The following is a 19,374-nucleotide window of genomic DNA, read 5'->3' on the forward strand; positions in this document are numbered from 1 at the left end:
TCTATCATCAAGCCAAAAAGTCGAACGAGGCCTATCAGTCTTTTTAAGACTGTTGGCTATGTCTACCCCGCAAGGGATATAGACGTGATTATATGTATGCATGTATGTTACAATTTAATTTTTTTTGCAGACCGTACAGTGATTAGCGCGCGATATCGGGTGTGGCCGCTAATAGCGTAACCTGGTTTCTAAAGGAATCGTGTATTTGTTACGGTCAAGAACTCTAGGAAAACGTAATAGGATACTAAAGTATGACCGCGTCTCCGCCCGCGTATACATACATATTACAAACATATTTTTAATGTACTCCTTTAGTGAACAATTACGCGAAGCCTCGACGGGCATATTTTGAACTCAGTTCTTGTAGAAATACGATGAGTTTGTTGACGTTACATAAAAAATAATATTTTATTGTCATGTATTGGCAATACTGATTTTGCCTTTTGACGTTTAGAGTTAGCCGCCTTTTTTTGGTCGCATTGAAAAAAGGGTAATTGGAGCGACAAGATGAACTAAAGAGAGCTAACCTTAATAAATTTCACAAAAAAATGAAATTACCTGCGTCTTTGTCTATAATTAAATTAGAGTTACCTTTTTTTTTGTTGGGATCAGATTTTATTATTTGTGTTACTATTCTTTATGGTTTTGTTTTTTTTTTTTTACTATTCTTTAGGGTTTGTCTCTTTATTGCACATAAAAAGAAATGTAACAAACAATAGAAAACAGTCACTGAATTTAGAAGAATATGTAGGTACCTTCGATGGCGGTCTTACCTCAATCAAGGCTTCATCCAGTCAACGAAAATACAAATGAAAATCCAGAATCATGAGGCAGCGCACATTAAAAGCATTGAGGATGCGTTATCATAAATAACCAATGGTTTTTTGTGACGGCCACCGGGTAGGCACAGGGCGGTCAGAATAAAGCTTACCTACCTTAAAAATTAAAAAAAAAAATCATAAAAAAAAAAAAACAAAAAGAAAATTACCTGCGTCTCAGTTAAGCTCAGCGCTTGCGCTAACTGTTTCCTTTCAGCGCCGACAACGTAGTGATTTTTTTCGAAAGCGTGTTCCAACTTCAGAAGTTGCGAAGGGGAGAAGGCGGTTCTAATCCTCTTCGGCTTCCTGAACGGCTGCAGGAGGAACCCGGGGATGTCTGGACCTGGAATGAGGGACAAAATCGTTATTTTTCTGAATAAGTACATATAATATGCATAAGTATAGATAATGTCTTCATCCCTTGCGGTGTAGACAACAGTCCCGAAAAGACTGAAAAGCCGCGCTCAGCTGTATGTCTCAATGATAGAATTGAGATTCAAATACAGATAGATTCCTAGCCCATTACTTAATCGAAAGAAGAGTCCCAAGTTTATAAGCCTATCCTTTAGTCGATTTTTACGAAATCCATGGGAAAGAAATGGAGTAGTGCCAATTCGAGCTATCTACGGTCTAAAACAAAGAGATTCGCTTAGAGATTTTTTCAAAAACCTAAATATTTTAGCATTGCCCTCCCAATACATATTCGATAACATTATGCATGTTCCTATCCTTTTTTATATTAGTACCGGAAACCACACGGCACTGAATTTTCTGAATATTATACATAGTAAGTATATTAATAAAAGATGGTAAGGATTTGTGTGTGTTACTCTCATCTCTACGAGTTCCCGGTTGCATAAATACATACATATGGTCACGTTTATATCCCTTGCGGGGTAGACAGAGCCAACAGTCTTGAAAAGACTGAATGGCCACGTTCAGCTGTTTGGCTTAATGATAGAATTGAGATTCAAATAGTGACAGGTTGCTGGCCCATCGCCTTATAAAGAATCCCAAGTTTGTAATCATAAGTACATATGTTCCCAGTTGCACTCTCTATAAAAGTGTTTAGGGGCCCGGAGTCCGCCTTTAGACAGACATTAGAATATCTAACGTTATAAGTTAAAATTTATTGAGATTTAAGGCGAAAGAAGTCGCGGACAGCGGCTTATAATCAGCGCTTCCTTACATCATTCATCTTTTGAAAAAATTACTCAATTAAAGGCATGAGTAAATCTGGTAATTTCATTATAATCACTATCTTAGTGCAATGCAATTCATTTTTAACGCTTTAATGGCTCTGTGATCAAATGCTTCATGCAACCTATCATCAAACAGTGAAAATGGTGCAGTGCAGTTTGTTACCGCTTCTTCTGCACTGACGCTTTGGAAGCAGTAGTGAACATAGTTTTAATTAATTTAGTTCACGTCAACTAATGTTGTGAAACCAAAAGATATGACAATTTGTAAGTCGTATGAAGTGTTCCATAATCTAATTATATCTACTACTTCTCCCATAAGGCATGTGAAGAAGAAGCGGCGGAACAAACGACACTGCAGCTTTTGCAGCGGACGTCAGTTTACAAATATATATACCTAGATGTATTAAATCTTAAATCGTGGACGAATGCACATAGTGTGTATTAAAAAATATGAATGAATTATATAACTTATGATTTCAATACTAGGTAATACCTATTTCATCAAATGCATTGAAATTACTACTTAGGTGCTTAACTGTATTTTGCACTAAAGGCCGCCCGCGACTTCGTCCGCATGGAAACCCTATCAATCCCGCGGGAACTCCGGGATAAAAAGCCTATATGTTATTCTGGGTCTTCAGCTACTCACATACCAAATTGCATCGTAATCGGTTCAGTAGTTTTTGCGTGAAAAAGTAACAAACATCCGTACTGACATCCTGGCATATCCACAAACTTTCGCATTTATAATACATATTAGTAGAATAACCCATACTTATGCAAAACAAAACGTCTTAATGTCCCAACACTATAAATTAAAAAAACATTTAGCGAGTAATACGAAAACTCATTAGTGATTAAACGAGACTGCAAGTAATACTTAATGGCCATTAAATTTTTATTCGAAAACGTTAATAAACGCCTCAAAACTTGCCGTAATCTTGGATAACTACGGTTTAATAATAAACTGAGTTTATGTCAACGCAAATGTTCAGTTCGCGTGACGACTAAGGGTACCTGAGACTGACCTTGACAAAGCTTCTACATTCATACATACATATATGTACATACATACATAGTATCACGCCTCTGAGAGAGACTACATCTTTCCACTTGCCACGATCTCTGCATACTTCATTCGCTACGTCCACATTAAATAACTAAATAAATATATACGGGACAAATTACACAGATTGAGTTGGTTAAAGTAAGTTCGAGACTTGTGTTACGAGATACTAACTCAACGATACTATATCCTACTAAGTTTATAAATAAAGTATATAAGCGAAAGTTTGTGAGTATGTCAGGATGACAGTATGGATGTTTGTTACTATTTCACGCAAAAACTACTGAACCGATTACGATGAAATTTGGTATAAAGGTAGCTAAAGACCCAGATGACACGCGAACGAAGTCGCGGACGTCCTCTAGTTTTATAATAAATACTTATACTTATATATATAAACATCCAAGACCCAGGCCAATCAGAGAAAGTTCTTTTCTCATCATGCCCTGGCCGGGATTCGAAACAATATCCTAATTTAGTCCTTATTCGTGTTTTAACGGAAGTCGCGGCATCCAAAAATCTATAGGTACAGACGTAGGTAATAAAATTTTTGATGCCTTAAATAAATTCTGACCAAGGTGACCGTAAATAGGTTTTTGACCTGTGCTGTTGTTTTATTTATTTTATTTTATTTTATTTATTCTTTATTGTAACAATTACAATTTGTAAAGTACAATAGGCGGACTTAATGCTAATAGCATTATCTAACAGTCTACCATTGGGTTAAGCGGAGAACCTTTGTGTGGGTGATAATAATAATGTATAACAAACATACTTACTATACGATATATACTAAAAACCTATACATAATATATACCTATATACTACACTAAACATACACATATACATATATATATATATATATACATATACATATATTTGCAGCAGATTACATACAGAGATTATTTACTCTCTCATGACTGGGTCAGGAACAACTGGACCACGTGCGACTTAAAACTGGCGCGGCTCGGAGAAGCTTGAACGGAATCGGGAAGTGCATTCCAAAGTCTAACAGCTGTAGCAGCGAAAGAATTCGAATAAAAACCTGTACGGTGAAAAGGTGTTGCAAGGGTCAACCTGTTAGAGGAACGTAGGATTTTTTCATGAGTGGAACTTAAAAGTTGAAATTCAGATCTAAGATAACCTGGAGCTAGGGGATTATTAAGAATATTATATTCAAGTCAATTATTTTAGTCAAGCAAGGTCAAAAAAATACGCACCAAGTGCACAATGCAGTAAAATAATAGCAAGTACCTACCATTTGAGAGAGAATTAGTTAAATATTAGGTTAGCAGCTTATCAAGGATGTCGCAAACGGCGACAAAGGGACAGGCTTATAAACTTGAGATTCTTCTTTTAGGCGATGGGCTAGCAACCTGTCACTATTCGAATCTCAATTCTATCTGACAGCCAAATAGTTGAACGTGGCCTGTCAGCCTTTTCAAGACTGTAGGCTCTGTCTACCCCGCAAAGGGATATAGACGTGACCATATGTATATATGTATGTAAATATTAGCAGCTTAGTCCATCAAGCGAAAGGTTAATAAACTTGTATTTTTTTCTTTTAGGCGATGGGCTTACCTGCTTTTTGAATCTTGAATCCATCATTATGTCAACTGTTGCAGTGTTGGAGTGGGAAGGCCTAGACGAACGTACTTTGATCAAATCGAATTCTAGCAAAAGGTCCGGTCAAGAGTACCTACCCAAAACCGCCGAGCTTGCATGAAGAGAGTTATGAATGTGGATGAAGCCAAAGAAGTGTGCAGGGATAGTGGCAAGTGGATAGATGTGGTATCTGCCTACCCCTCCGGGAGAGAGGCGTGATTTATGTGTGCGTGAGTGAGTGTGTATCATTATGACAAACAGCTGAATGTCTTCGTGACCTCTGGCTATGTGTTAAGAAGCAAATTAAGATTGAAATAACAAAAGGAAAATCGCAAAATAAGCCCTAAAAAATCTATATCCGCATAAAACGTAAGCTTTTCCCTTGATTTCTACTTTAATACAAAAATGACGACGAAAATACATACATACACATGGTCACGTCTATATCTCTTGCGGGGCAGACAGAGCCAACAGTATTGAAAAGACTAAATGGCCACGTTCAGCTATTTGGCTTAATGATAAAATTAAGATTTAAATAGTGACAGGTTGCTAGCCCATCGCCTAAAAAAGAATCCCAAGTTTGTTAGCCTATCCCTTAGTCGCCTTTTACGACATCCATGGGAAAGAGATGGAGTGGTCCTATTCTTTTTTGTATTGGTGCCGGGAACCACACGGCACATGATGATGACGAAAATAAAAATAAAAGATACAAGCGACTACCCAGGCGAAGACTAGTATCATTTAAATTACTTATATGATAACGTTTCATTGTATAACTATCGTAGCGACCCGAAATGCGTTAATTACTATATTATTGGTATCTCATAAACAACGGTTATAAACATGATGATTTATTAATCAATAGTGAAGTTAGAGTCGTTTGCAGCGTAAATTTAACTAAATAAACTCGACATAAATTTATCTTGAAAAACGATTAAGGCTTTTTATAGATATGAAAATATCGACTTAACCCCAGCATTAATAAATGTATATAATATTTTGTTTACGACTTGTTCAAAATGGTTGATCTAAAAAAATCAAAGAATAAATAATTTAACATGACCAAACCTTTAATCATTGTCATTTTGTCATTGCTGGTGGCGGGTCGTTCCACAAAAAGTACCTTTTTCTAAGAATATTTTTTCAACAAAATACATTATCAACATTTTTTTTTGCAAAAACTAAAATTTAATGGACGCGTGGAATAGTTATTTTGTGCATCATTAAAGCCCTCAAGGATGAATAGTATTCTCCGTTTTTTTTTTCACATTTTCCATTATTTCTTTGGTCCGTATAGTTGCAGCGTGATGTTATATAGCCTAAAGCCTTCCTTGATAAATGGTCTATTTGACGCAAAAAGATTTTTTCAATTTATGAGATTAGCGCGTTCAAACAAACAAACCCTTCAGCTTTATAATATAAGTATAGATTAAAAATTTACCAACTAAGTAATAAATAAACAACTTACTGACACGTTATTATATTTAAGCGTTATTTCATACGGCTACTGATAGCGACATTTCGTAGTATAAACGAAACGTTTATCGAAATTAGTTTCAGAATCGTGGTTGTGAAGTGATGAGTGGTTAAAAAAGAGTCAAATCAGCAACCCAGGGTTCCTTCAACAACAAACGTACCCAACATATAAATCAATAAAAAAACCACTATCACACAATGTAAGCAATTATAACAGTTTTGAAGTCATTAAAAATCTCTGAGAAATAAAAATTTATCAGCCGTCATAAAACGTTACGATTTTGACGGGGTTATCGAATAGATAAAGGAGTTTCAACAAGAACATCAACAACACTTTGGATAACCAACCTCGAAAAAAGAGGTCCTCAATTTGATTGTAACTTCTTTAAAAGTTTTTTTGAGCGTGAAATGTGTTGGTGGTATGAGATTTTTTTTTGGTAAAACAGGAAGTAGGATATTTTATATACACATGCGTGTATATATTCACGTCTTGTTTGCTTCCGTGCTTATTATGTAATAAATAACGCTTTTGTAAATAATAAGAAAAATTAAAAAATTTAAAACTGAAGAACAAAATCATCATAGAGGGTAGGTATTCATAAGTACAGTAAATGTCTACTGGATTCAACTAACCAGCTATAATTATTTATGCTGCCTCTAATTACAACCTTAACCACATTGTTAATGATACCTCCATGCTACAAAAACTTAACACGAGTTCGGCTAACTACGATTAAATAAGTGGCCAGTGAACTTTATTAAACAATACAATTAATCATAATAGTCGACTACCAAGCACTCGACTCTATAGTAAATCATTTGTCTAACTACCACATCACTTCGTCAGTACCAACCTAACAACCATAATAAATCGCTGTTTTATAATGCCAGTTAATCGTCCCACACCACCGCTACAACAAAGTAGACTCAAATTACATCCAATTATAAACCATTCAATCCTTTTTGGACGAAATTCTATAAAAAAAATCAAGCAACAATCGTAGTAATTAAGAAAAAAGGTGCGTAACAAAATATGTGACTGGCAGTGCTACCAACCACTTAACGAAGTAGTGATGTGGTGCAGTCGATTCAGTTGAAAAAAAAAAGTTCGTAACAGCTAAACTGCTATATCATTTAATTGACAGATCAATTGATGGTCTTTCAAAATTTATCTCAAAGGTATGATTTCATTATTTCCCGCACGATTGAAATTTAATTGTGAAATTATTTAGTGAAATATTTTTTATTAATAAATATGGAGGTTTGAATTAGTAATATAAAAAAGATTGATATAATAAGGTGGCTTTAATGTCTACTCGTAATTAAAACAATTCATAATATGTACTTTACTTCTGTTAAGTAGGTACTGTAATCCTGAAGGCGTAGGAGGCAACTAACGGACAAAGCTTTTATCACACATGATTTAACAAACGCTGATTAAAGGCATCAACTGAAAAATTTAAGTATAAATATAAATATATATACGGGACAAATTACACAGATTGAGTTAGCCTCGATGTAAGTTCGAAACTTGTGTTACGAGATACTAACTCAACGATACTATATTTTATAATAAATACGTATATAGATAAACATCCAAGATCCAGCCCAATCAGAGAAAGTTCGTTTCTCATCATGCCCTGGCCGGGATTCGAACCCGCGACCTCCGGTGACACAGACAAGCGCACTACCGCTGCGCCACAGAGGCCGTCAAGTAAGTTTATTACCTTGTCTCAGATGATGATGAACAGATGATGTAACAGGTGCGTTTCGCAAAATATATTTTGCACATAACGACCATAAAATATAGATTTATACTGAAGTCATATTCAGTGATATTTTAAGCTTACTCGTGATTGCCAGTAGATTGCCTACTTTACTTAAAAGTAAGTAGGTATATGACTTACTTAAAGCATAACAGTTACAAAAATATATTCATAGTAAAGAATCTTGATTTTACCTTTTAACGCCAAATATCTACCATCATAGGCACTAGTAAACAATTAAATTTCGAACAACAATGCTAGGTAAAAACTGACAACCCAAAAATTACAAAAAAATTCTCTAAAACTTTCGTAAAAGAACTTTAACTGAGTCCTATTATAATAAACTAATAAAATTAGTTACTGATTTTGTAGAAGACCAATGATTCATACCTAGAAATAATATAATTTTTTTGACACAACGTTCATTCAGTATATAAAAATGGTCGCGTTAAGCCGGTTTAATTAAAATTCAATTCATTGTGTTCACTTCATAAAAATATTGTTGTTATTGTAAGGGTGGCGATTCCCGTGAAGGGACTAGGGACGCGTTATTTACCAAACGTTATTTGACGAATAATATTTTCTTTGTGAGGGGTTGAAATAGATAGGTTTTTTGTTGACATTGATAATGGTCTATGGTATTAAACTTGGGGTGCTTCTGCAGTTTTTATCGAGACCAATTTGTCTGTATTCTAGGGTGTGAATGGAAATATTTTATAATTTATTTGGCTATGGAAAAATGGAAGTAGTTTTCTGTGGCAGTCGTGAAATTAATAAATAAGAAGTAAAATATAATTATTTTTACAAATTCATTTGCAACGATTTCATAATCAATTCTTTAAAATTAGGTAATAGACGATTATTTGAATATAACAGCTGAGGATGCCCAAAAGATATAAAAATAACAGACCCAAAAATATTTATTTATATAGGTATAATGTGAATTATTAATTTACTTATCTACTAATTGACATACCTACTGAAATTTAAAAAAAAAAAATCTGCGCACTGGAAGTAAAAAATAATGTTCTTTAAAGTATTTTGTATATCTACACGTGAAACATTAATAATTATAATAGTATGATACTCTTATTAAAAATACGATAAAAGAGGTCGAAAGTCATAAAATCGTGAAAACATCAGGCGTCATTACTTACATTAATAATGTCATAATTAGAATTTAAAGAATATTACGTTGAATCTGCTAAATAAACATGTATCAAACAGCTGATATCACTCGCAATTTCATTAAATTATCAATAATTGAGTTATCTGCATAATTACGACTAATGGCATTTACAAAGTAAGAGGTCCAGTGTATCGGCTGGTAATTATGAAATAAGGGCAGAGGTTAATAAGATATATATATATATGTGTTCATTTATCAAAATCAGAGTAAAACAAATAGTTATTTCGCAAAATAGCACTTAATCTTGTTTTTGGGAGAGAATAACGTTTTATTCATAGACATACATAACGACAATAAAGTACTGTTTATATGACTAATTATAAATCTTATTACATTAAACTAATACAATAATTATAAATATAGTTCGTTTGACATATTCATAAACATTTCGTCTACGGATAGGACAAATCTTTTTTGTTTGTCGAGTAATAATAAGTTCGGCTGTGAACGTTCGTTCGACGTTTTCTCAGTTTTTAATAATTGAAACCATATTGACATATATTTTTGATTATTATGTTTTAAATTATTCAGTTCGTAGCAGGAAGGATAGTTCAGGCTCGACCGCCACCAAAGGGAAGATCTTCCGCCAGGCTAGGTGTTATGCCTGGGGAACCGCGCGACAGACGACGTTGTGTCGGAGGATGTATATATGCTCCAATTCGTGAAATCTTTGCTAGCGCTATTTAGACTCTTGGCTGATATCGTCGGGTGATTGATATCACCACAACTTTTTAATAAAGACCCCATAGAAAAAACAGTTAAGTATCATAAATTTCAAAAGGGAACAATAAATAAAAATTATTGTCAAAAAAAAAAATTCCAACTTGGATTAGACTTAAGAAGAAACAAGAGATTATTTACTCATAAGTTATAAATCACTGGGGAGTAACAGTTTTGTCATACCCATAGCAGCACAATACAACAAAACAAAATATTAACAGCGCTTTTATAAATCAAATAAATCAAAAAAGACATTTAACGCATAAATATTTATTTCACTTCCCTTTTTATGACAACAAACAGCAAGTTCTTACTCTACACGCGCGCTAATAACTGTTGTTTTATCGTTAATAGTTTCGTTTTGAGATAAGCTACCAAGATTTTTTATGTGAGAGAACACGTTATTTTGTCGCCGCTCTTTTCACTCGGCGAGAGATAAAAACTCATCTGTATTAAGTAAGTTTGCCGTGTGGTTCCCGGCACCAATACAAAAAAGAATAGGACTACTCCATCTGTTTCATATAGGAATTTATGATTGTTTAGGATATTAATTATAAATAAAACACATAATAGCTTCGCTTGCATGATGACGCAATGCCCAACTGATTTATTGACTTGTATGGCCGTTACAACTGTTAGTCTATCTCTCTTGACAATGACATTGACACTAATATGACACATCCCCCCCTTATGTTATTTATTTTATTTATTTTTAAATTATTATATACTAATATTTATTATCTATTTTACTATATTATTTTAAATCAAAATCTTCCAAATAAACTGGTTTTCTAACAACTCTACCTGCCCTAGTGACTACATCATTACTGCCGGCTGTACCCAACTCTACACTTCTTTGAGATACCCCTGGGTCATCTAACACCACCGGAGTCTCCCCCCTTGTAGCCTCACCTGGTATACTACCCCACAAACATTCCTCTTTTTTAATAAATTTGTTTTTACTTTTTCTTATGTGTTTCTCATTTCTCCTGACTAAATTTCCCTTATCATTCATAACTGTGAACGATCTAGGACCATTTCCTTCTTCCATCACTTTACCTGAAGACCAATACTTGTTATAAGGTACATTCTGTATAATCACATCTTCCCCTTTTTTAAAAGACCCTTTCACTTTAGAAGTTTTATTATAAATGGTCCTAGATTTTTCATTATTTTTTAACAATTTTTCTTTAACATCTACACACAACTTAGATTTCAAAAGTTCTTTTGAGCATGGTAAGTTTGTTCTTAACAACCTGTTCATTAACAACTCTGAAGGAGAATAATCTAAATTTGCCACTGGACTGGTTCTATAATGCAACATTGCCAGATCAAAACTGGTACCACTCTCTTCACATTTTTTTAACAAACTTTTTACAATTCCAACTGCTTTTTCTGATAAACCATTAGACTGAGGATAATGAGGACTAGACATAATTAACTCAATGTCATTTTTTAATGCAAATTGCTTAAAATCAAAACTACCAAATGGCATGTTGTCACTGACTATATATCTTGGAAATCCATGAGTACTGAAAATTTTCATTAACTTTTGTATTATAATTGAAGCTGTTTTGTTTTCTAACCATACCATTTCAATCCATTTGGAAAAATAGTCTACCACAACTAAGAAATCTTTACCTGCATAGTGACCTACATCCATACCTACTTTACTAAATGGCAAATCCGGAATCTCATGAGACATCAGAGGTTGTTTACAGTTAGATACTCTATATTTTTCACATGGTTTACATGATAATACATAATTCTCTATGTCTCTCGACATTCCTGGCCAAAATAAAACTTTCCTTGCCCTCTTTTTACATTTCACAACTCCTGCATGACCTGAGTGCACAATACTTAATAATTCCTTTCTTAATGATCTAGGCACTAACACTCTATTCTCAAAATATACAATATTATCTTTTACCATTAACTCATTTCTTAATTTAAACAACTTTTTTAATTCTGTACCATATATATTTTTAGCATTTTTGGGCCACTCTGTATTAAACCAAGTCATAATATGTTGCAAGTTACCATCCTTCATTGATTCCTGTTGTAATTCTATCAGTTTCCTTTTTGAAATTTGTAATTCACCCTCTAAACCGTACACAGTTTCTGAACTCACACAATGAACTAATTCTTTTAATGTATTTTCTATCTGCCCGTTAGTGGTATTATAATGTCTAGATAGATAATCAGCTACAAACATTCTAGATCCCGGAATATACTTTATTTCAAAATCATATTTTAACAGTCTTAATACCATTCTTTGTAACCTAGCTGAGATTTGATTTATATCTTTATTCATTATGGCAACTAAAGGTTTGTGGTCTGTTTCTACAACTATTCTACGCCCATAAACAAATTGATGATATTTTTCCATAGCTAAACAAATTGCAAATAGCTCCTTTTCTATGGGTGCCCATCTTTGTTGACATTCTGTATAGCACCTAGAGTAAAAAGAAACAGGTTTACCCTTCTGTAACAAACAAGCACCCATACCACTTTTAGAACTATCACATTGCAATGTTAATGTACCATCTTTTTCTAATATTGCTAAAGTAGGTGCACTGGAAATTTTACATTTTACCTCTTGAAATGCTTTTTCTTGCAAACTACCCCAGTCCCACAACACATCTTTCTTTAACAAATCTCTAAGCGGCTCTGTTGTTTTTGAATAATTTGATATAAACTTACTTAAATAATTACACATTCCTAAGAACTTTTGTAATTCCTTAATATTTTTTGGTTTTTCTAAATCAACAATGGCCTTCACATGCTCAGGATCTGGTTTAATCCCTGATTTTGATAGCAATAACCCTACATACTTAACAAACTCCGCCCTATATTGAACTTTATTCTTATTAAACTTAACATTAAACTTTCTCGCTCTATCTATTACCTTACTTAAAATTTGATCATGTTCTGACAAACTATCTCCAGCTACGATTATGTCATCGTAGTACACATGTACTCCTTGTATATCACTAAAAATAACAGTATTTAACCTTTGCATTACCTCGGGAGCAGAGGATATGCCAAATGGCATCCTTTTGAACCTGTATCTGCCAAAGGGTGTACCAAATGTACACAGCTTTTCCTCATCGTCCAAGGCTACTTGAAAAAATCCATCCTTGAGATCTAATACTGTGAAGACACCTTTTCCTGCAAGTGAGTTATAAATTTCTTCAGGCGAAGGGATTTGATAATTTTCTCTTAAAATAGCTTTATTTAATTCTTTTGGATCTAAACATAACCGAAGAGACTTATCTGGTTTCTCCACTATAACTAAATTATTACACCAAGTGGTAGGTCCCTCTACCTTTTCAATAATACCTCTACTTTCATAATTACATAAAGTTTCTTTCAACCTATCTTTTATCACCTGAGGTACCCTTCTAATTGGCTTAACTACTGGTTGAACATTTTCTCTCAACTTTATTGTATATGTTCCTATGTTGCCTAATCCTGAAAACACATCCTCATTAATTGCTAAAAATGTGCTTTTATCCTGTACAACTATATTGTCTACTTTATTAATTAAATTAAATTTTACACAATCTGGCAACCCTAACACTGGCTGAACCTGCATATCTACCAAACAAAACCTAATACAACCTTTTTGTCCTTTAACAATACAATTTAGTTCAACACTTCCTGATGTTTTTACCTCTTGACCATTATAAACTACCAGAACCGTTGGCTTTCCTAACATATATTCTCCCTTTGTAATTTTATTAAATAACCTAAGCGGCATAACATTACAATCTGCTCCAGAGTCCAACTTAAATTTTATATTATAGCCTTCTACACTTATAACCTCATGCCATTGTAACTTACTTAAACTACTTACTGAATATGGTCCGAATTCCTCACTACTACTGTCCTCACCATTATTTGACTCCTTCACTCCTTGTACTTTTTTATGTAACTGTTTCGTTGTGCCTGGTTTTTCTTCTTTTCTATTTTTGTATCGACACATTACCGCAAAATGATTGAATGTTGAACACAAAGCACACTTCTTTCCATACGCAGGACAATTTCTATATTCATGTTGTCTTCCACATCTATTACAATGAAACATCTTCTGCCGATGATCCTTTTTAGCCGAACTTTCCTTCATGAAACTTATTTCCTTTGCATTACTCTCCATCTCCTTTATTTGTTTTTTGCTATTTTCTGCTGCTTGACATAAATTTATCGCCTTGTCTAATGTTAAATCTGCTTCCCATAATAATCTTTCCTTGAGACTGACGTCTTTTACTCCTATTGTTAACATATCTCTTATCAATCTCTTTTCTTCTTTAAAATCACAGATCTTAGCTGCATTCCTAAGCCTTGTAACAAAACGATCTACTTTTTCCTCTTCCTCTTGCCTTAAATTGAAAAATTTGTAACTATTGGCCACTGTGTTATTTTTGGTACCAAAGTGATTGTCCAGATTTTCCTCTAATGCCTTCCAACTCTTTATCACTCCTAATCCATTGTACACATCCAGCATCTCGTCTCCCGCACATGATAGGAAAACTGCAATTTTCCTTTCATCCTCTTGTTTTTCCAAACCTGTTGCTACTAAATATAGGTTGAATATCTGCTTATACTTTTTCCATGAGTCTCCATCAATTATTGAATATCCCACAGGCGGCTTTATGGATCCTACCATTATTTTTTCCATTTTGTTGTCTTCCACCATCTTTTATTTCTAAGCACCGCTTAGCAAACCTCAAACTGAAGTACATATAGATATTGTGTTACTAATCTTATTTTCTTTTTGTTTACAACACTAAGGATCTTTTTTAAATTGTTTTCACCTGACACCATGTTTCATATAGGAATTTATGATTGTTTAGGATATTAATTATAAATAAAACACATAATAGCTTCGCTTGCATGATGACGCAATGCCCAACTGATTTATTGACTTGTATGGCCGTTACAACTGTTAGTCTATCTCTCTTGACAATGACATTGACACTAATATGACACACCATCTCGTTCCCATGGATGTCGTAAAAGGCGACTAAGGGATAGGCTTACAAACTTGAGATTCTTTTTTTAGGCGATAGGCTAGCAACTTGTCACTATTCGAATCTCAATTCTATCTTAAAGCCAAATAGCTGAACGTGGCCTATCAGTCCGCTCAGGACTGTTGGCTCTGTCTACCCCGTAAGGGATATAGACGTGATTATATGTATGTATGTATGTATGTATTAAGTAAGTATATCAAAGAGTTGTTAATTTGTGCGTTTAGCAACAATGTAACGCGTTGGGATTAAAAATCAACAAGTTCGTACAATCCAATTATGATAAATGGATGTTTTTTTAATGATTTTGTTATCAAAGTGGAAAAAATTAGTAAGTGTCTACCAACTGCTTCTTCTTCCCATACAAATTGAAATATTCAAACAAGGGATTATTTTTTTAAGTAGTGTAGGTTATCTTCCTACTAGTAATATCACTCTAGTCTTTCAATTCGGCGGCTTTGGTGACTATGGTTCTGCTATCTCAGTAAGGGTTAAAAATAAAGGCGTGGTAGATGTAAGTACCTACTTATATAGGTATATTTTGTTATTTCATTAAAACTTGTACCACATAATGTAGAATTTGTTCTGTCACAACCAATGCAATTTTTTAAACCTATTCATACAATTTGATAAGTACCTATCTACTTATTAAAATACCAACCTATAAAACACCGAATTATTTTGAACCATATTATTTTTCTTTTCCGCCGGCTAACTACGGCATCAGAAATATCACTCTTATTAGGTAATAGGTTTTAAACTACCTCTTAGCGCAAAAATAAAATATAGAAACAGCCCATGATGACATGAATCCCTATTTCTATACTAACTAAACATTTGTCACTTTACACAACGTAGGTAAAATACGATTAAGTATATATTATACTAAACATTTAGTTTTATTATTATTTTAAGAATTTTCTATAATTTATATCCTAAAACCCCAAATTAAGATGCAAATTTCTTACAAATATTGACCATAATGTGTTCAAAATTGGCATAACGTCTGTTTTTACAACTTTATTATGCTAATGATACTAAATTATAATATTTATCTCTAACGTCATGTTAATTAGCACTATTGATTTTCTAATATGATTCCAGATCAAGCTTTCGATTAATTTTAAGTAAAATAAAATAAGATTCTGATTTTCTCCTTCTTACCTACTTGGATAACACACATGATTATTATTACCAAATATTATTTCAACCGTAGTAACGGTTTTAAAATTATATACAAACAATAAGAACCAATTATTTTATTTAATTTGAATTTGAATTAAATTCTACGTGAAATTTTCGTCGAACAAGTCAAAGCTAACTAAGTAATTAGATTTTTCAAGTACTTAAGTAGTACCTAAGTACGAGTAACAAAATGCCGTATGTTCGCAAAACTACAAAATCTAATTACCAGTATCCGTCCCGAAGGACCATATTTGTAAATAATATTTTTTTAATATCAAACTTCTAGCGCTTCTTAAGAAGAAATAATTATATACCCTTTCAGCAATTATCTGAATTTGAAGAATTATTTAAAGGTGTTGGACTCACCTCCAGGAAACCTATGTGGAAATATCCTTCCGTGCCTATTGATTAACCACGGGTACAGTTGATACGATTCTCTAGGAACTGGTGCGGCGGGATGCGGCGGTGGATGAGGCGGAAGAGGACCTCCAAACCCTTGCTGCTGATGCGCCAAAGCCGCAGCCAGAGCTGCTCCTTGAAAATGCGCTAGGAACTGATGGTGATGACTTTGAGCTTCCAAATAAGGTAACCTCTTCAATTCCGGTGACGGAAAAACTGCTGGCAACGCACTTGGCCGTAGTAGGGGCCGGGGCGAAGGACTTCGAGGGCTGGCCACCGGAGAAGGCGATCCTGGACTTGCCAAAGGGGGTGATGCATGTTTAGGTCTCTCTGAACCCCCAACTATGCTGTCTATACTAAATCCTATCTTCGGCTTCGATGGCACCGCCACCACAGGGGTCGGTGCGAGAGGCATCATGCTTTTGCACACAAGTCCGACACAAAATATCACCAAATCTCAGAAGCACATGTTACACAAAGCACAATCCATTTTCGTGACGCTTCCGCGCGTAACGATCGCCTTAGCGGCGCGACACCGAATGAGCTCCGAACTGGATTGAAGCCTGCAGCGCGTGAAAAAAAAAACACGATCATGGACGTCTCGCCCGCTATTGGCTCCTTCTATTCGATGGGTGTCGACGCGTTTCTACACTGCCAGTGTTTATTCCGTTATCTGAGACACCATTGGTCAAAAGGCGTGTAGAGGTGTTATTTAAATTAGGAACGCTTTCAGAGTGGGCGGTTTGAGTTGAGAACTCATGATTTAACCAGTCAAATGGGGTATTACATCAGATTTGTCCGGGTGGATAGGGATGAGAGTGCTTTTGAATTTTGCTGGTTGCGATTCAATTAGTGCGGCGATTGGGTAGGTTAGTGAGCCTTGGTTTGCTCGCTTTTGGCGGAGCGCACGGGCGCCTGCTCCTGGCTGGGCTGCATTTAGAGTGTAATACTTTTAATTAACTGTGATGGTTTATTAGCTTTAATCACTTTAATAGCGAGAAATATTGCGAATTTTCTCTGGATTTTGTTGGCCTTTATTTAAACTGACGGACGTCCACTCCGGTCGATAACTTTAATTATTTTAAATATGTTGCCGTTGCCGGAGATTATGTTGTTGATTTAATTTTAAATTAAACCGATAAGGATTGAATTTCACGCAAATTTTACGCCGTTATAAACTAAACAGTGTTTGGTAAATAGTTTGATTTTTTAATTAAAATTGTTATTGTTCAAACGAGGTACCTATGTAACTGTTGTGATTGATTTTTGTTTTATGTATAGGTATTTCCTATAAAATTGTAATTATTTGCCAGCTTTATCGCTGGTTAAGATTTATAGATTATTTGGAATTAAACTTCACTATTTCAAATACAAATTGAATTACAATGTTATCGAATAAATTTTAAGTAGGCAATACTGGTTTATATTTGCATATAAGTTGAATAAATATGGTTTTCATAAAAAAAAATTATTACGGTTTACGACATGATTTCTTTTAAATTAAAAACAATAAAAATGTTATAGATTTCAACCTACCTACCTACTCTTTTATGCTATGTAGGTATTTTGATAAAATAACGACAGTAATTTTTAAATTTTCGTTTTTATCACAAACTAGCCCGCAACTTCGTCCGCGTAGAATAGTTATTTTGGGCATTATTGAAGCCCTCACATTTTCTATTATTTCTTTGCTTCTTACAGTTGCAGCGTGATGATACCTACCTATAGTCTAAAGCCTTCCTCGATAAATCGTCTATTCAAAGCAAAAATAATTTTTCAATTCGAACCCGTAGTTCTGGAAATTAGCGCGTTCAAACAAACAAACTCTTTAGCTTTATAATATTAGTATAGATTATGTAGGTAACATAGGTAAGTACCTACCTACATACCGACAAATAAGTACCTACTTATACTAACCTTCCTACAAATAGCTTTTTATGTCAAGTTGCTAGGTAGGTACCTAAGTAAGTACTTAGGTCCTTAGATCATTTAGGGAACAAGAAAGCTATTAAGGATTAAAAAAAATAAAATTATGTAGGTATACCTAAGATGGTATGTAGTGTAGATACTTACAAAAGTATTCAACAAATGCAGAAATTGTTGGTATGAATGTAGCCCGCATAGGTTCAGGAACTTACTTTGGTACTGAATACCTACAATAAGTAGCTGATATACCTGCATAGGTTATTAATAAAATTTATTGAAATAAATCAAAAACTACCTAATATAAAAATAAATTGCTTACAAATTGAAAGTTAAGTAAGAAGGTATTACTTAATTCCCAAGTAACAAAATTTTGTAGGTACCTACCTACTCAAAAGATTTAGGTAAGAATGTTTGGAAAACATAAAATGAAGGGTAGATAGGTATTTCCATAATAAAATTTATTATTTAGAACTGATTTAATTTTTTTAATTAATATCTAATACTTCCCTGGTCTCCCAATCCTAATTCTATACCTTAGTACCTACTTACTAACCTACCTATCTCTATTTCAAAACCTATTTAAACTTAGGTTATTAATATGTAGGTACCTAGGCTCATAATGTATGAAACAGTCAGACATAAAATTTAATTTAAAAATTTTTGAATCAAATTCTAAATTCTAAATCAATTCTACAAATGAATTTTTTTATTAAATACCTACCTAATGCAACTCGTTAAAAACAATAAGTAATACATATTTTTGTATGTAATTACCAATATCTTCAAATATCTGTTCAATAAAAGGTCGAATTGTTCAATTGTGTTGAGATATATAGTTTTTATTTAATATTATCTAATTACTTAATTTGATAGGTATAAAATAAATTTTGCCGTGGCTTGATTACTTACTCACATAAGTATTTATCTTTATAGTATGTTACTCCAGTAAGTCATGAAAAAAATGAAGTACCTACTTAGTAGATAGTAAGACT

General features: G+C 33.8%; 2 protein-coding genes across 4 annotated transcripts in view; both read right to left on the reverse strand.

Annotated features, from left to right (window-relative positions):
- Nucleotides 1–16,980, reverse strand: part of LOC106140098 (homeotic protein empty spiracles) — a 31,408-nt gene extending 14,428 nt beyond the window's left edge. Inside the window, exons 1-2 of the mRNA XM_013341631.2 lie at nucleotides 16,424–16,980; nucleotides 989–1,161 (exon numbers count right to left, since the gene is read on the reverse strand). Of these exons, the coding sequence (XP_013197085.2) occupies nucleotides 989–1,161; nucleotides 16,424–16,874 (624 nt within the window). The 5' untranslated portion in view covers nucleotides 16,875–16,980. The remainder of the gene's footprint in view (nucleotides 1–988; nucleotides 1,162–16,423) is intronic.
- Nucleotides 10,417–14,707, reverse strand: LOC132903253 (uncharacterized protein K02A2.6-like). Of its 3 annotated transcripts, none has more exons than XM_060950986.1 (2): nucleotides 13,702–14,707; nucleotides 10,417–13,013 (listed from the first exon to the last, which is right to left on the reverse strand). In XM_060950986.1, exons 1-2 carry the CDS (start codon nucleotides 14,539–14,541, stop codon nucleotides 12,990–12,992), a joined length of 864 nt encoding a protein of 287 aa, XP_060806969.1. In that variant the 5' UTR covers nucleotides 14,542–14,707; the 3' UTR covers nucleotides 10,417–12,989. The 3 variants fall into 3 exon arrangements, with proteins under 3 accessions (XP_060806969.1, XP_060806967.1, XP_060806968.1); XM_060950984.1 differs by having other exon boundaries at nucleotides 10,417–10,646; nucleotides 10,693–14,685; XM_060950985.1 differs by having other exon boundaries at nucleotides 13,702–14,679.
- Nucleotides 16,981–19,374: the final 2,394 nt, after the last annotated feature.

Source organism: Amyelois transitella, chromosome 23, assembly GCF_032362555.1.
Source record: "Amyelois transitella isolate CPQ chromosome 23, ilAmyTran1.1, whole genome shotgun sequence".
NCBI classification, from domain to species: domain Eukaryota; kingdom Metazoa; phylum Arthropoda; class Insecta; order Lepidoptera; family Pyralidae; genus Amyelois; species Amyelois transitella.